Source organism: Berghia stephanieae, chromosome 12 (genome assembly GCF_034508935.2).
Source record: "Berghia stephanieae isolate SIO BIC M18660-M18661 chromosome 12, UCSD_Bste_1.3, whole genome shotgun sequence".
NCBI lineage: Eukaryota > Metazoa > Mollusca > Gastropoda > Nudibranchia > Aeolidiidae > Berghia > Berghia stephanieae.
The window spans coordinates 11,864,919-11,884,368 of record NC_088371.1 but is presented as its reverse complement, the minus strand read 5'-3'; the positions used below and the strand labels follow the sequence as shown (position 1 = coordinate 11,884,368).

The 19,450-nt window shown below is 38.5% G+C and overlaps 1 protein-coding gene across 2 annotated transcripts; it reads left to right on the top strand.

Annotated features, from left to right (window-relative positions):
• Window positions 1-1,256: 1,256 nt before the first annotated feature.
• LOC144957908 (chymotrypsin B-like) lies at window positions 1,257-9,906 on the top strand. Of its 2 annotated transcripts, none has more exons than XM_078889455.1 (3): window positions 1,257-1,326; window positions 1,970-2,148; window positions 8,973-9,906. In XM_078889455.1, exons 2-3 carry the CDS (start codon window positions 2,098-2,100, stop codon window positions 9,858-9,860), a joined length of 939 nt encoding a protein of 312 aa, XP_078745581.1. In that variant the 5' UTR covers window positions 1,257-1,326; window positions 1,970-2,097; the 3' UTR covers window positions 9,861-9,906. The 2 variants fall into 2 exon arrangements, with proteins under 2 accessions (XP_078745581.1, XP_078745580.1); XM_078889454.1 differs by having other exon boundaries at window positions 1,271-1,406.
• The last annotated feature ends 9,544 nt before the right edge of the window (window positions 9,907-19,450 follow it).

Below are 19,450 nucleotides of genomic sequence, written 5' to 3'. Positions count from 1 at the left end.
GATGGCAATGTTATGAGCTTCTTAGCCAAGCGCATACTATCAATAGATAGTTCGAAAATGATGTCACTCGGGTCTTTGTTATTGTTTTTTGCCATCTGCGTTTCTGAGTAATTCTCACTAAACTGTATTAACCAGACTATAAACGATCATGGTTACTCACAGTTTTGTGTGTTTGTCCGTTATACTTCCGAATAGCAATGTTGTGAACTCTTAGCCAAGTGCATACTATCTCTCTATAATATATATATATATATATATATATATATTATATATATATATATATATATATATATATATATATATATATATATAATATAACATGCCAAGGCCTTTATTGCTCCCTCTATAGATAGAATGCGCTTCGCCAAGGAGTTCACAACATTGCCATCCGGAAGTATAACGGACCAACACACAAACTATGTGTAACCATGGACGTTTATAGTCAGGTTAATACAGTTTAGTGAGAACAACTCACAAACGCGGATGGCAAAAACAAAAACAAAGGCCTGAGTGACGTCATCTGCATACTATCTATAGGACGCATGACTTCAACGGGACGGCGTCTTTGTTATTGTTTTTAGTCAACCATTTTTATGAGTAGTTCTCACTAAATCCCTCCATAAAATACACAACATCAATGACACGGTATCTTTCTTAATGTTTTTAGCCAGCCAATTTTTAAGAGTAGTTCTCACTAAATACACGGCTTGAACGCACCGCATCGACGGAACGGTATCTATAGAAGCACCACGAAGTAAACAACACACTTTCTTAATCATGGATTCCTCTGTTGAAGAAATTGATAAATTTAATAGAAAAGGGAAGAGCAAAACGTATTATTATTATTATTATTATTATTATTATTATTATTATTATTATTATTATTATTATTATTATTATTATTATTATATTAATTATTATTATTATTATATTATTATATATTATTATTATTATTATATTATATTATTATTATTATTATATTAGTAGTAGTAGTAGTAGTAGTAGTAGTAGTAGTAGTAGTAGTAGTAGTAGTAGTAGTAGTAGTAGTAGTAGTAGTAGTAGTAGTAGTAGTAGTAGTAATAGTATCATCATCATCAAGAAGAAGAAGAAGAAGAAGAAGAAGAAGAAGAAGAAGAAGAAGAAGAAGAAGAAGAAGAAGAAGAAGAAGAAGAAGAAGAAGAAGAAGAAGGAGAAGAAGAAGAATAATGACGTCATTTGTATATGAGTTGAAAATTATGTTATTGACATTGTCTGCACTTCAAGTAAATAAACAAACAAAGATGGCGAATTACATATGATAAGAAACTAGACATTTTTAAAGAAATTGTAATTATGAAGCCAAACTCTGCACACATCATGAATTATGTATCTAACCATGATAGGAAGATTATCGGTGTTCGACTCAGGTTAAAAGTAGTTAAATTTATTTGCCACAAATTTGAGAGCAGGCATTGGCTCTGGTACACAATAGAAACCTGAACAAGTGTATGCAAATGAGTAAATGGAATAGTACCAGACAACAAGGCGTTTCTCGACTGGGGATTTAAAAAAAAAGAAAAGAAAAAAGAATATATTGTTTTGAAATGGCAAGACTCGAGCATAAAAATCTGGCATATCAAATTGGAATTATGGTACCGGTGGCCCAGCGGCAAGACCATGCGATGTTGGACGTTGTTAGTGATCATATTAGGATAATAAAACTCTTGACCACTCCGTCGTGTTCTTGAATAAGGCGTTTTACACACTCAACTCGACTCAGATGTGAATGGATAGCGTGCTGGGGACAGTAATGGATATTGTGTTACAATATTATGTTTCAATATGGCCTGCTGGTGGGAATAAATGAAATATTATTGTAAGGCGCATTGACCATGGTAAATCAGTGGAAGTGCGCTATGTAATTGTAAATAATGTTCCATTTATGACCGATAGGTATACTTCGTCAAAAACATGTTTCTATTCATAACAGATGATTAAAGAGACATGACGATTCATCACTGGAGATTAGAAAATAACAAGAACAATTTCGGACTCACAAAACCATCACTTACACCACCATCTTGATTGTGACATCAGCCTGGGGCACTCCGAAAAAACATGGAGGTTCACGTAGTATTTGATTTTATGCATTTGCTTTTGCTATGCCTGGTGAGCGATTATTCCCCTAACAATGTATAATTATCATCATCAGCAGCAGCAACAGCATCATCATCATCATCATCATCATCATCATCATCATCATCATCATCATCAGCAGCAGCAGCAGCAGCAGCAGCAGCAGCAGTAGCAGAAGCAGCAGCAGCAGAATCGTCATCGTCATTATCATCAACAGTACTACTACTACTACTACTACTACTACTAGTAGTAGTAGTAGTAGTAGTAGTAGTAGTAGTAGTAGTAGTAGTAGTAGTAGTAGTACTGTTGCTGATAATGACGATGACGATTCTGCTGCTGCGTAGTAGTAGTAGTAGTAGTAGTAGTAGTAGTAGTAGTAGTAGTAGTAGTAGTAGTAGTAGTAGTAGAAGTAGTAGTAGTAGTAGTAGTAGTAGTAGTAGTAGTAGTAGTAGTAGTAGTAGTAGTAGTCGTAGTAGTAGTGGCTGTTATTGTTAGATAATGTGTGTTTGTATAAACTCTTAGGGTAGGCTTAGGCAACCTGCGATCCGGCCGGCTGCCACATTTTGTAGTAAACATTTTAGTTTTAGTGTCCAGTCTGAAGACATTAATCATCTAAAGTCTCGGCATTTGCGACCACGATCATTATTTGGGATGGACATTTGTTGAACAAACAAACAAAAATCCAACCTTTTTGTCATTTATGTTACCCACCTCTTCAAATCGATATTTATACCGGGGTGAATTGGACCCTGAAATAAGAATTCATGATTTCAATAATAAGAAATACGAACTTTTTTTCTTTTTTTTTTTAGATTTTTTTAGGGATGGGGGGGGGGGGGGGGGGTTGCAAAGCAAGAAATTGTATTATTCTTCACCCTAATAACCAGACATTAACCCTCCCCTTACCAACCATGGTAAAATCGTCACATTCGTTACGATGCAACTGACAATTTTCTCGTTCTGATTTCTCTTGTACATCACAAAATGTAAAGAAATGCTTTGATTACAGCTATAAATACTAAACACTGTGTTGAAGGCATTATTTTACTGAACAATATTCTGTATAGAATGCGCTTGTTACTTTTTTCTTTAATCTGACATGGCGGTTTTTTTGCACAATTAAATCCCAAATTTTGCAAGCTAAAAACAGCAAAATTTGCAAAAAACTTGCGATTAATTTTTATAAAAACCCATAATTAGTTCATGAAATAGAAAGGAATTTGTTTGTTTTTAAGGGTTTCATGGCGCTTGCAACAAATGTAAGGTCATATCAGCGCCAGTAAAAAGGAGGATAATGGGATCTAGTAAAAAGTTCTAGAATTACAATTAAAGTATCCAAGAAAAAGGAAGAACACGCTATCAGTGAGATTATCTAAATGTTTCATCCTGACACAAGCACAGGTCCCCCGGTGATGATAATGACAATTTGTCAAAAAGGAGGAAAATCTACCGGTCCGTCAGTCAAGCCCAAATCTAATGCAATTATAACATAGCTATTCATAGTTATTAAATATATTAAAAGTCCTATAGCACTTCTGATCATTAGACACATCCTGACCTTTTGCAAATATAATTTATTGAATTGTCATTTCCTATAATGTCGCCCACTATATCAAGAGATAAATAATAATAATAATAATAATAATATAAATAATAATATAATAATATATAATAATAATAATAATAATAATAATAATAATAATATATATAGATCTTTATTGTCCATAAATATGGCAATTTGTCATTTAGTTACACTTGTTATAACGTTAAACGATAACTTAACATTGAACTGATATTTCACTCCTACTTATTTTCTCTCTCTCTCTCTCTCTCTCTCTCTCTCTCTCTCTCTCTCTCTCTCTCTCTCTCTCTCTCTCTCTCTCTCTCTTCCTTTCTTTCTTTCACACGTTTATTATGATATTTATTATGATAAACTTTTGGCCAAAAGACCAGGTGGTATTTGTTTTTACATAACAAACACGGCTAGTGTCTGTATTATTGCAACCTTGTGATGATGCAGCTTATAAATAAGAATCTTTAATCAATTGCAAAACATATTCCATCAACAAAGCAAATTTAAATTAGCCTTTAAACAATCATTTCTTAAATCGATCAGCCTAAATTATTATCTCTACCAAAGGATATCAATAAACATAATGAAGAAAGAAGGGAGGCTGAGAGAGAGAGAGAGAGAGAGAGAGAGAGAGAGAGAGAGAGAGAGAGAGAGAGAGAGAGAGAGAGAGAGAATTAATGAATTGATTCTTTTTAAATATTGTTTTATAATTAGACACAAGTTGTAATGAATTCTATTAACAAATTCAGAACAATCAATCAAAAACAAAAACAAAAAAAAAATTAAAAGGAAGGAAAAAAAAGACACGCTTATAAAACTTAGTGTAAATGTTACTGCTCGAAGCTCGAAGAAATAAATAATAACGTGAAGTTGAATGTAAGCTTCAATTTAATTACAAAAACAGATCAAATGAACGTTTCGGGTTTCCCCTTTATCAACAAAACAGGATGATTGAAACACCACAGATGAATGAGATGATGTGGTAGTGGCGTATTAAGATGAATAAACAAAACATTGGTTGGCAGGAAATATTATGATCCTTTGTAAGGAAGCACGAATTAAAATAGAATACCAGATATTTCTAAAAAGTGTGCAATTAATTAATTGAAAAAAGGGGAGACGGGGAGGAACTGTGTAATGCAGTTTAGAAAGTGAAATATAAAATTAAATATAAAAACGTGAAGACTATTGTTGGAAAATAAATATAATGAAATTGAAAATAAATACCAAAAAAATATAAAAAATAATAATAATAAATAAGGGATGTCGGTTTAAGTATAATCATTAGTGGCAGCAGCAGTAGCAGAAGGAACAGTAAGTACTTTTATTATTATTATTATAATTATAATTGTTATTTTTATTATTATTATTATTAGTAGTAGTAGTAGTAGTAGTAGTAGTAGTAGTAGTAGTAGTAGTAGTAGTAGTAGTAGTAGTAGTAGTATTAGTAGTAGTAGTAGTAGTAGCAGCAGCAGCAGTAGTAGTAGTAGTAGTAGTAGTAGTAGTAGTAGTAGTAGTAGTAGTAGTAGTAGTAGTAGTAGTAGTAGTAGTAGTAGTAGTGGTGGTGGTAGTAGTTGTTGTAGTCAAAGTTGTAATGATACTGATATATAATAAAAGGAAATGACGATGGATGGCCGGGGGGGGGGGGGGGGGGGGGAGGGCAAGAGACAAAGGTAGTCTAATATTTAGATTAGGTCCAATGTTGAGTTCATGCCGTGAGGTGAAAGGGTGTTCAGTTTTAATATCAGTTCTGCCTCCCTATATTTTCTATGTTGTTTAGTGGTGTGACAGAACTGAAGGACGGCAATTTGGTTGTGGTGCAATCCTCGATGACTGGACCCATTGAAGTGGTGGGCGACAGGTTTGTCCTCGTCGTTTAAAATAGACTGCAGATGTTGTCCAAACCTGTCGCTTAGTCTCTTGCCACTTTCTCCCCCACGTATGTCTTGTGGCAACGTTTGCAGATTATAGCGTAAATTAGGTTACGATCCGTGCAGGTGAATGAGTGTCGGATGTACCACACTTTATCCGGGAATTTGATGGAATTTTCCACGAATAAGTGTGGGCATGTCCTGCATCTGCAACGTTCACAAGGCTCCGTCTTACGTTGATTACCGGCCATATCCATCGTCAAGCGGCTCCTAACTAGTATGTCCCTCATATTACGGTCCCGTCTGTAGGCGATTAGCGGCGGTTTGTTGAATATATCCCTAGTTTCTACATGATCCTGAAGAATCTGACGGTAGTTGGTTTTTAAGATTTTGATGACTTCCTTGTTGTGTGGATGATTGGTGATGACTGGGATGGGTCTGTCTATTTTGCTGTCACTGTTGTCAACTGGTTTCATGGCAGCTTCCCTAGAGATGTTTGGGATTTTGTCAACCGCATGTTTTAATATGGATTCAGGATAATGGCGGTTGCGGAAAAGTCAAGCATTTTATCCTTTTCTACCGTGAAGTCCTCATCATCCTGGCAGATACGTCTCAGTCTTAGTAGCTGTGAAAATGGAATTGAATCCTTGCATTTGGTGGGATGTGAGGACGGGTAGAGAAGGTAGCTGTGACTGCCCGTTTCCTTGTAGTGGATAGACGTCTTGAGTCCACCTTGGGTGAGAGAAACTGCGATGTCCAGGAAGGCTACGTGAGTGGTGGATATCTGATAACTGTACTTTATTGCTGGATGGAAGTTGTTGAGGGCAGTGAGAATTTGTTAAGTTGCATTTTAGTCATGTTGGTAACGCCGATGCAATCGTCGATATATCTTTTATAAAAAGCTGGTTGGTGGCCGTCGTATTGGGAGAAAAATTTAAACTCGAGGTGGCCCATGAATAAATTGGCGTGCGATGGTCCCATTTTGGTGCCCGTGGCCACTCCCGAGATCTGATGGAAAAATTGGCCGTTGAATTCAAAAGAGTTGAGAGAGTCAAGACTAACTCTGTAAGTCGAATGATAGCATCGGCGTTAAATTCGGGTAATGGGTGTTTGTCGATGAAGAATCGGATGGCTTGTAATCCCTCTTGATGGGGAATGGAGGTGTAGAGGCTATGGACGTCCATCGTAAATATGAATCTATTGTCGGGTTGTGTGAAGCTGATGTCCCGGAATAGATGAAGGGCGTGATTGGTATCTTTAATATATGTGGGAAGATTGATGACGATTTTTTTGAAGCTGTCAAGGAAGAGAGAGATTTTTTTCTGTGGGGCAGGAAATGGTCGAAACGATGGGTCTTCCAATGGGCAAATCCGTGGCATTTTTCATTTTGTGTATTTTAGGGAGCATGTAAAAACAGGGATTGCCGAGTTCGCTGGGTGCCAGAGTTAATATCTTGGAGTTGTTGGGCACCAACTTGTCTTCGATAAGTGTTGATGGATTTGTGCACGATGTCGTTGTGTTTGATGGTGAGATCAGACGGGACCGATGCGTAATAAGAGGTGTTATCCAGTTGTCGTTGGGCTTCCTTCTTATGTGTTTCTGCATCCCAGACGACAACCGCTCCCCCTTTATCCGCCGGTTTGATGATGATGTCTTTTCTATTTCTGAGGGAGCGGATGACGGACCACTCTTCCTTCGTCAAATTACTCCGTTTGATGGGTGGCACCTTGCATCGCTTAACCTGACGACTGGATGTAGTTATAAAATCATCGAGTGTGTCGCATTGGCCAGGCTTCTGTGTCCAATTGTTATGTTTGATGTTGAAAGGGGCAAAGGGATCGTCGTCACAGTTGTCGCTCTGAGGGTCATGCCCGACTGCCATTAATCTATCTAGACATCCAAGCGTTTTTGTTTGTTTTTATGAGGGTCGATCATTGTTTCATTTTCGAATGGCGAGTTTTCTGGGCAAAATTTGAAAAACGTGTTGTTGTTTGTTTTCTTGTTTTTTTTCCTTTTGGGGGGGGGGGGGGTTGTTGTTTTGTTCGTTTAGTTTGGGTTTTTTTAATCGTTAGTTATTATATTTTTTGTTTTTGATTTATAGCTGGTCTTTGTGTGTGGGGGGTGGTGTTTTGTATTGGTTGGTCGGGTTTTTTATTTTATTTTATTTTTAACTTTTTTTTTCGGGGGTGGGGAGGGGGGGGGGTCAGAGTACGGCAGTGTTTGTTAGCGTGGCATTCAAGGAATAAGTATAACGCATCTCTGCTAATGGCAATGTTCTTTCTTTTTTAAAAAAAAATATATGGATAAGAATAGTATGATTCACCGTATGGTACGCAGCATTCGTGTCTATAAGGGAGAATACTGTGCTTGTTGTCCTTACCACCGAGCATTTTTACTGGCGTAACCCATAGTTTTGGGCTTTTAACATTGAAGCATAAGTTGCTTGATCAATAGATGAAGTTGAATGCAATTTGTATATTATATACAATATATCTGCATCTGAGAGTTGTTTCAGTCATATCACTACAAGCGTTTCGATTGTTTTACAAACGTAAATTACTTGGTGACTTTGTTATAGTAGGGGGTCTGGATAGATTAGTTGGTAGAGCACTCGCTTCACACGCAAAGGGACCGAGATCGATCCCAAGTGCAGTTGAGATTTTTTTCTGACCCTCCTTGTCCACCCAGCAGTGATTATGTAGATGGGTTTGTTAGATCTGGCGGAAAGTACTTTGCGATAGACCAGGTCCTATCCATAGGGTAGCAAGCGATTGCTATTGTCCGTTTCACGCTACAGCAACCGGGATAATCTCCGGCTCCATGGACCGAATGGCTCTGACGGACTACTTTTGTTATAGAAATTATACGAAATGAAATTAGTCTTTTTGGAATGAAGTGACCTCTGCTTCTTTGAATGACAGTGGAAATGTTGATGTTGACAATTGACATTTTTGCGATGGGTGAAACTCGTTGTAGTTTGTTTTGTTTTTGTTTTTTATTTTTACTCTATATTTAACGATCCATGTAGGATTAAATCAAAGTTGTGTGTTCGATGCTCCTTTTATTAAACTGTATTTCCTCCCTCGATTTAAGTCAAGTTCTTTTCATTAGTTTATACTGGAGCGTGGTATAACTCGTTAATTGTGTTCCTTCATCGTTATAGTATTCTGGCCGTGGACAAAATTATCAAATTTGTCATAAAAGAAAATCATAATTGTGAGTAATTACAACGTCATTATTATCACCTTAAAGTTAAAGCTTTATTGTTTTTAGCAGTGAATCATGCTTCTTTATGAATTAAATTGTATCAAAGGCATTGATCACGATAGTTCATTTTATTAAATCATAACAATCTCCTGATTTTCAAGACACATAACTTATGAATGTAAACAACTCTTACCTCAATATTCCAGACCGTACGAACGGGTAACGCTGTGGGAAAACGTCAAAGACATCGAGTAGACACTCAACCAGTTGGAAATGAATATCGAAAAGAGAGTTTATCAAATGGACATCAGCAGCGGCTGCTTTTGTCAACAGTCAGAACGTTCAATTCCGACCCATTCGACGAAAGCTACGACTGCGGTGATCGTTACGAGAATATTATCGGTGGGGAAGAAGCCGTCCCGTTTTCCAGGCCGTGGACAGTTTATTTAAAGATCAAGTTTCGAAGCAGTGCTTCTATATGTACGGGAACTCTCATTTCAAACCAGTGGATTATAACAGCAGCTCATTGCATGTTCGACAGAGGATATGCACGCGCCCTTTACATTTTGGTCGTGTTGGGATCACATGATGTCAACAACTGCTTAAAAGAAGAGCCCATCATATATAAGGTGACTGTAACAGGAAACGTATTCGTTCATAGACATTACTATCGCTTGCTCTCTATGAATGATGTCGCTCTTATTAAGCTACCAACGCCCGTGCCCCGTCATCCGCACATTAAGCCTGCGTGCCTTCCATTGACCAAGCGTGTCCCAAAGATCGGAGACCCTTGTGACGTGGCTGGATGGGGCGTCATTGATTTCCAAAAGGACTTAATGACGACCAAATTACACATGATGAATGTCATTATTGTAAAATGCATCTCGCCCGGTGGTATCGATAAAATATGTGTCGGTCCACCTCCTTCTGTGAAAGAGCGAATACAAAGCACGTGTTTTGGGGATTCCGGTGGACCTTTGCTGTGTCAAATTGAAGGGATTCAAACACTCAGCGGAGTACTCTCGGGCGGCGATGAAATGTGCAGAGGTTCGAATGAGCACCCCCGACGTTCTCCAGTGTCACAGAATATCTAGAATGGATTGAAAATACTATGCGAGAGAATTAAAAACACCAGTTCCACTTCCACGTATTTTTGTTTTATTTTCTCTCGTTGGTTAATTTGTTTATGTTTCTGTTTACACACGCGCGCGCACGTACACACACACACACACACACACACACACACACACATACATGGCGCTGATATGATCTAATGGTCCTATTACACGCATCCATAAACACATACTTTTTAAGCCTAGCCCCACCGGCTGGGTTACCGACGGATAATTATTGTGAAGACTATCTTGACAAAATCTGCCAGTGTAATCAGACATATTTTTATTAATCCGCGGATTATCTGGAGTTGAAAAAAAGTTTTCAAAATATCAGGCGCTGCATATTTCATTTCGAGATCTACGGATCATTTTTACGCAACCAACAGTATCTTTCTATAGTACGATACAACCGGTGTTATGCGCCAAAATCAGTCTATGCAACAAACGCTACCATGGTCATTTTTACAACGCGGAAAGCACTGTCAGTGGTAGACTTGGATCTTATCCATAGTGACCTTTACTAATTACTAACAGTCAGTTTTCCCGTACAATCAGCTGATTTCGAATCGGCCCGAGTTCTCAGCCTTCTCGATTCTCGATCCACTTTCGATTTCACTCTTTCGAGCGCAAAGCTTGTATTTTATTTTGGTTGCAACGGTGTCTTTATTCTCTTTGGACTATTTACTGTCACATACTACTATACCTATAATATTTCCACTTCACGTTGGATTACCCTTGTGTTTGTAGTACAGTAGTGATGATCTTGCAAAATCCATGTAGTTTTCTACTAAAATGAAATTCAAGAAGCTTTCAAGATTTCCGAAGTACTTTCAAAATCAAGTTTTCAAGGAGTCCTTGAATTTAAGGAAGCCGCAGGAACCCTATATGTCTTTTGTATTTGTAGCTGTCCCATGTGACTAGGTACAACCCAATGCTCTCAACCCACAAGGAAGGTTGAGGTTTCGAAAGTACAAAAAGGAAAAGACCTTTGAAAAGGACAGATACAGTGCAACCTCGATATAACGACATCGTCGGGACCGGGAAAACGTGTCGTTATAGAGGGATGTCGTTACAGAGAGGTTTCCTATGTGTGTATATCAGGAGGTGTTTTGGGTCTTGTGTAGTGAATGTATACTTTTTCATTTTCCCTCTGTAGTTTATCCGGGCTTGGGACCGGCAATGAATGGAGAGTGGACAAAGGATTTATAAACAGTCCAGTGTTGACCTGTCACAGGCATTCATTGGGTGAAAGGCGAGCCTTCTGCTTGGTGAAAGGCGAGCCTTCTGATTGGCTGCGGTGTTGTACAAATGTGACTATTGATTGGCTGAAAAAGAAGCGTTTTCATTGGCTACAATAAGAACTAGCTCTGGGCTTATTACGAGTAGACAACAAACATAGAATGGAAGATACCACTTGTAATAGTTACGAACAATTTCATGGTAGACAAACACCTTCAAGGTTTGTCGGACCAGAAATGTCGTTATACAGGGGTTTTGCTGAAATGTACGTCGCTATAGAGGGGTTTTTATTACTAATGATATATAGTAAAATAAAATGGGACCTGAGTACCATGTCGTTATACAGGGAATGTCGCTATAACGGATGTCGTTACATCGGGGTTGCACTGTATATCATAGTCATAGGTAGAGAGGACAACACCAGTTAAATATTGACTTTGGGTTCTGCATCAGGTTTTGTTTTTTATTAGGCTTCCCGTTAAGAAACATGGAATATATGATCTGTACTAGTACTATTGTTATCTGTCAGTGTCAGCTGCATTTTTTGCGGCCGCAAATATCAGGGCGATCCGCAAATTTTGGCAAATTTCCCAAAATTGGCAAATCGTGGCAAATTTTGGGAAAATTGGCAAATCGCGTGGCAAATTTTTTGGGGGAAAAAAAAAAGAAGAGAAAACAAAATAACGAAAATAAAAGTGCGAAACTTGAGAAATATTGCTCTCATGCCTCGCAGTGTATCTGCATACACTGCAATTCCCAATTTTTGTGATATCCTCAGCATGAGTTCACGACGTATATTGAAAACTGGGGCCCAGTTCTGTGAGAGAGTCTGATACTGGAATTATAGATCTGACCCTATTTTGGAAGTCTGTGGCAGATTATGTTCCAGCTCTCACTGCATTGGCGTCCCGGTATGCCTTCTCAACATGCTCGTCAGCTGATGCTGAGCGAAGTTTTTCTCTTTACAGAAGGCGAAGACTCACAGAAAACAACACCAAAGGACCAGTTTTCCTTTACTACAATAAGTTTATCGATGCCTCTTTTTTTTTTTTTTGAGTAGTAAAAGAAAACTAGGCCTTTGATGAGTGACTGAAAGTGTACGTTTGTGTGTGTGTGTGTGTGTGTGATTGAAAGTTTGGGCGCATAAATCGCTTTACATTGTGTAAATGAATAAATGTAGCCTCCTTAATTAAGTCTTTTATATATATATTTTTTTTTCTGTATCGCGTGTTAATTTTTACTGAAACGCTTAGTTCTCCTCGGCAAATTTTGGTCTTTTTGGCAAATTGGGGGGGGGGGGGGGCAAATTTTAGGTCCCAATTTGGCAAAAAAATGCAGATGACAGTGTTATTAAATCACTGTACTCTTGATTGTCCTGGATATATTTAATGACATGCATAAATTCTAGGTCCCAACCAGAAATCTTAGATCAAAATCAAAGTCTGATAATCATGTGATTATCCAGCATGGTTTCCTCGAACTCCTCCAGACCTGCAAAGAAAAGTTCGAGGAAACCAGACCTTGCCAAAACGACTTAATGGGAAGGAACAGGGGACAATGAGGCTCGGCAGTATAGATTGTTCGAAAGTGACGTCACTCAGGTCTTAGTTATTGGTTTTTGCCATCCGCGTTTATGAGTAATTATCACTAAACTGTACTAACCCCTGTCATCTGCATTTTTTGCGGACGCATATGGCAATGTGCGGCCGCAAATATCAGGGCGTTCCGCAAATTTTGGCAAATTTCCCAAAATGGGCAAATCGTGGCAAATTGCAGCAATGTCTAACACGACTCGGTGGAATTTCAAAAGTTGAAAGTGTAATTTAAACATTTGGTGGTTGTAGTAGGGATGATGATGTGGTGGTTGTAGTAGTAGTGGTGATAGGGAGGGTGTGGTAGTAGTGATTGTAGTAGTAGTAGTGGTCGTATGGATGATTGTGAGGTGGTGGTTGTAGTAGTAGTGGTGGTAGGGATGATGATGTGGTGGTGGTTGTAGTAGTAGTGGTGGTAGGGATGATGATGTGGTGGTGGTTGTAGTAGTAGTGGTGGTAGGGATGATGATGTGGTGGTGGTTGTAGTAGTAGTGGTGGTAGGGATGATGATGTGGTGGTGGTTGTAGTAGTAGTGGTGGTAGGGATGATGATGTGGTGGTGGTTGTAGTAGTAGTGGTGGTAGGGATGATGATGTGGTGGTGGTTGTAGTAGTAGTGGTGGTAGGGATGATGATGTGGTGGTGGTTGTAGTAGTAGTGGTGGTAGGGATGATGATGTGGTGGTGGTTGTAGTAGTAGTGGTGGTAGGGATGATGTGGTGTTATTTGTAGTAGTAGTGGTGGTAGGGATGATGTGGTGTTATTTGTAGTAGTAGTGGTGGTAGGGATGATGTGGTGTTATTTGTAGTAGTAGTGGTGGTGGTAGGGATGATGATGTGGTGGTGGTTGTAATAGTAGTGGTGGTAGGGATGATGATGTGGTGGTGATTGTAGTGGTAGTGTGGTCTTAGAGATGATGATGTGATGGTGGTTGTAGTAGTAGTGGTGGTAGGGATGATGCTGTTGTGGTGGTTGTAGTAGGGTTGATGATGTGGTGGTGGTTGTAGTAGTTGTGGTAGGAATGATGACGTGGTAGTAGTTGTAGTAGTAGTGGTGGTAGGGATGATGTGGTGTTATTGGTAGTAGTAGTGGTGGTGGTAGGGATGATGATGTGGTGGTGGTGGTTGTAATGGTAGTGGTGGTAGAGATGTTGATGTAGTGGTTTTGGTGAGTGTTTTTTATTCAATGATGATAATGGCAATTTGTTAAAAGAGGAAAATGTCTCCGTCTATCGATCAAACACAAGCAAGTGTAAAAACAACAGGAACAAGCTTGTATTAGTATTATTTAATTATTACTATAAGTAGTATAATCCAGTCTTATTATTAGACAAAATTTACTTTTCTAACATTTAATGAATTGTCCTTTCCATATGTAAAGGCCTACAATTGCTTTCAAATAAAAGGCCAGAAAGTGTGTTTTGTTTGATTTTATTTCATAAAGCAGGCTACAATATCTTTGTTACGAAACTAGTGTCTCAAATTAAGCCATAGCCAAAGGTAAAAGAAAGAAGAGTAAATTAGCCAATCACATTGCTTTATTCTAATAATAATTTTATCATGTATAACCAGATGATTATAAGAAAGAGAGAAAGGAGAGAAGGAGAGAGAGAAGAGAGAGAGAGAGAGAGAGGAGAGAGAGGGAGAGAGAGAGGGAGTGAGAGAGAAGAGAGAGAGAGAGGAGAGAGAGAGAGAGAGCAGAGAGAAGGGGGGGGGGTGTATTAAAGGCAATAGGTCCCTAACGGGAAAAAAATCCAGACCATTGTCCCTCTCTTCCCTTCAACCATCAACCGCTAATCAAAGAACACCATTGGTCTTCTGTATCAATTGTGACATCTGTGCCATTCTGTTGCCGACGTCATAAAACGGGACCGTCACAAATTTCAAGAGACTGACTACAGGTGTCAATATGACTAAGACATAATGGTGATTTTTGGTTTTGAGGAAAATGCTTGACACAGCAAAAAATCGACCTCAGTGCAATTATCCGACTTTTTCCTACCAATCCGACCTTAAGGTAAAAAATCCGACTTTATCCGACCTCGCTGGACACCCTGGAAACGGCGATGGGGTGTGTAAGAGGAAGTGGCTGTGTGTCTGTATTGCATACACATGCATTGCAGATAAATTCACACAAGAAACATATACGGAACCGCCAATGCCATTAGTAAATCACCAGTGGTCGAAATCACCCGATGCATTAAACAAATGTTTTTTTAATGTGGCCGGGTGAAATACAGTGGAAACCTGATATAACAGGGATGGTGGGACCAGAGCAAAAGTCCTGTTATAGTATTAGTATAGCCGACCCCTGTCACATCAGAAATACAAGACAAATAAGCACTTTTTCAAGTGATCTGATACATCGATTACCTCCCTTGCCAAAAACTGCATGCGACAGGGATCGTGCGCAATGTAATGTAAATTCTAATACATGTATAGATCTAGATCAATTTGCCTGAAAGACAGACCGGTGAAGCCGGTTTGCCTGAAAAAGATGCTAATTTAATTTTGTTGCGATCTACGACTCCCCGGTTGAGTGCCAACCTCCAGAGTGAAATTTACATTAATTCTATGACCTAACTGACCCTTTAAGCAAAAAGAAAAAGTATTTAGTCTGCATGATTGAACAAATTTATATAAGCTAACACCAAACCCAAAGCAAAATGATCATCATTTAAACACTCATTCGAAGCAAACTCTAGTGATTACAGTATTACCTGATTTATGGAGACACCAAGATAAGCCATCACTTTGAATTTGTATTAGTAATAAAAGGCTCAGAAATTGCAATACCAAGGGCTATTACTATTACTATTACAATTCGAAACACCCTAAAGAAGTGATCAAGAGACCCCAACCACGATACTTGTTTTGATGCTAGTGTTGGTATAGGATGTAGTAGTGATGATGCTCTAGTAGTCGTGATGATAATGATGATGTGGTGGTAGTGGTTGTGGCAGTGTCAATGCTGTGATGGTGGTTATAGCAGTGGTGACAACTACTACTACTACTTTTGGTTCAAAAATGGGAAAATACCCACCTATGTGATATACAAGTTGAATACCCTAAAAATAGTCTTAGTGCATTTTTAAAAAAACCTACAGCGTTCTTACAGCTCCCCATTTTAATAATAATAATTTTAAAAATTAGACTCATACAAAATATTAAAGAAAAAAATATTATAAATGTACAATCATAATAAAGTATTTTCAGTTGCATTATAAAGGGAAATAACCCATTTATGTTTACGTTTATTGGCAATACAGTCCTTGATTGAAGGCTTCATTGTCAAAGATGTTGGTTCTATTTTATTTTCACTTGACAAGTTCTATTTAACAAGAATTGGAAGCTTAAATGAGATCTGAGACCATTTGAAGTATAAAATAAGCTTATACTTATATGCATAATTCAATGCAAATCTTCAAAAGTGGTGTGAAAGGTCATAGTGAAAACCAGCGTTTAATAACCAACTGAAAAGATAAATATAGTACTAGCACTAGTACTAGTACAAAATGTGACTCATCAGCTGATGTGTAAACAGATCAAATGTATGGAAGAAAAGTGACACAAGTGTTCAATTATCACTATCACCTTTGAAAGAATACACATCGGTATTTCTTCGTATTAAAAGTTAACGTTCCGGTGGTGCAATAATGATAAAGCCGGCAGAAGAGTCAAAATGCCGGAAGCAATTATTACATTTACTAAAAAACCGGAATTTCCGGCATATGCCGGCGAACTTTCATCCATGATCTTGATATAACTTTTTCTTTTTTTCTTCTTTATTTATTTCAAACTTTATTATTCACCAATGAAATAAAAAAAGACAAGTGGGAACCACTTGACTTCAGGCAGTTTTCTTCTTGATTGTTCCCGTGTGAAAAGGCATTGTTCCTATTATAGCCGATTTGGTTCAAGTGAGGCCATGCTATAACCGATAATTTTTAATAGAGACAGACAGAGGTAAAAAACGGGGATTTGAAATATCCCAGTTTATACCCGATCCCTATAACCAGGCCTGTTATACATAAATGGTTTGCACTGTAAGTTCGATCGAGGGAACCCGTTTTCGAGGCCAAAATTGGTTTGAGGAAGGAATGGAATGATAAGGAACAAATTCGGAACATTCGAATGAGTTCGAGGAGACCGTGCTGGAGTATACTTGTGGGCCAAAAATGACGAGCACGCTTTTGAACAATCAGCAACCCTATCTGGAACTCCCTACAAATCAAAGAGACAATGTGCCTCAGCGGTACGGTCTTTGCTTCGTATCCGAAAGGTAGAGAGTTCTATCACTATCACCCCGCCGCTGTGCTGTGTGGCCTTGAGCAAATCACCTCGCCCTAGCTCAAATTGCAGCTGATGCCTGGGTTATTCCAGACTTCCCTTGGAATAGGCCCTAGAGACAAATTCCCCTATGGGATGAATTAAGGGATTTTTCTTTTCATTTTTAAGATATAAACAGTTATGATGCAGAATTCTTTTAAAAACCTTAATATCAACATTAGAATTAGATTGCTTTGCATGAAAGTTGCTACATTACTGCATGTTTGTGTGAAAGTTGCCACATTACTGTTAATACTGTTAAGCGCTTGAGCTTTACTGCGCCATTAAAAGGAAGATAAAGGAAAAGTAGATCTGAATTTAAAAGCCCCAAAGAAGAAGACAAAGGGGACCAATTCAAATAGGGAACTGAAGATTCCAGGATCAATCTACCGATGTGCCCATTTGGACATTACCTCATCCAGGCAGAAGCAAAGGACCCCACTATGAAGGATACACTTAAATGTTCACAATGTACAAAATTCAAGACTGATGACCATATAACAGCAACAGAGATGATTTACAATGAAAAGACCGTCTCAAAAAAGGCACTATACATTTGACTGAGTGCCTCCCAGCGAATGATACCCGCCAAGGACCAGAAAAAAAATCCCAATCCAGAACAAAGAGAGAAACATGGAAATGGAAAGGAGATTAACGGGATAGAAGACAGCAAGTGGTGACCTGCCCTAATAAGGGTTTTAAGGCGCTTGCAACACATTTAGGTCAGATCAGCGCCAGTAAAAAGGATGAAAATTGGATAGTATAAACATTCTAGACGTACAATTAAAAGGACTGGAGGAAAAAGTAAGACAAAGGGGAATGGTACAAATAGGGAACAGATGTAGATTCCAAGAGCACACTATCAGTGAGATTACCTAAATGTTTTTTTGTTTTTTTTTGTTTGTTTGTTGCTTTAGGTCTCTTCCAACACAAGTGAGGTTATATGAGAGACCGCTGAAACAAAAAAACAAGCAATCCAACAAAAATAGTACAAATGTCAATCAAAAGCATAACCTAAAGATATCATAAGCTAAATTATAAATAACCAAGAACAAACAGGCAGAGGATTTACAGGAAAAAAATATCCCCGTCAAAAATACAATCACAAACCAAAGAAGCAGGATAGGCTAGTAAAGAGAAGAAGAAACGACATCACTATCGGATCGTACACCCATGCGAACATCATAGGTATACGATTCAAGGGTGATGCTCCCATCCAACCACCCGCACCTAAATGTTTCACGAAGACACCAGCACAAGATCCCGCTAAAAGGAATACACTCAAATGTTAACAAATCATGTTAAAGTTAAAAGAAAACAAACAAAAAAAGAATAAATAACATGATTCACAAGGAAAATGAAATCACCTCCCAAAACTATAACTATAGTCAAGCGTTTCCCTCCCAGCCAAGGACTCCGACCAGGGTCAGAACAAAACTTGTTTTTTGAGGGTCTTACGGCGCTTACAACACATTAAGGTCACATCAGCGCCAGTAAAAAAGGAAGAAAATGGGTTAGTAAAATGTTATAGAATTATAATTAAAGCACCCAAGAATAAGCAAGACAAAGGGGAATTTGTTCGAATAGGGAACAGATGTAGATTCCAAGTCCAAAAGCACACCATCAAGTCAAGTGTACTTAGTTTGAGATCACTAAATGTCTCATTCAGACACAAGCACAGGTCCCCACCAAGAGGAAAACACTCAAATGTTTACAAATCATATATATTCTGTAAATAAAACATAACAGAAAAAAATATCTCCCAAAACTAACTACATTTGACTGTTTCCCTCCCACCCAGTGCCAAGACAAAACCAAGTAATTTCATCCCAAGACGAAGCATTTTGGAAAGATAAAGGGGGACAGAAGACTGTAAGTGCCTCCCTGCCCACTATGGGAGGTAAGGAACCCCACCCAGAGAAGAACAAAACATTGTAATCTCATTCCAAGACAGAATGCAATAGGAAAACAGATACAGGGGGAAATAAGACAGCAAGTACCCCCTGCCCAATATGGGAGGTCAGGAACCCCACCCAGGACTGCCTTAAGCCTTCCACATCGGGCATTTGTGACAGACCAGAATTCGGCTACAAGGGGTCAAAAGTAAGATAAAAAGTCATTTTTTTAATTGCTTGTTTTTAAGCTTTAGGGCTTTATGACGCTTGCAACACATTTAGGTTATATCAGCGCCAGGAAAGGGAAGAAAATGGGATAGTTAAAAAATTCTAGATTTACTTTTAAAGCACCCAAGCCGATGTTAATCATAGAGGCCCGCTTCCCCTGGAGTCGCCCGCGACTGTTGAGGCCCGCATCGCCCGTCATCGCCCGCGGCCCCCGAGAAAAAATGGATCATGTTTACTTTGTTATTGCAACGAATCACTTCGTTTTATTCTAAACCGGAAACATTGTAAACG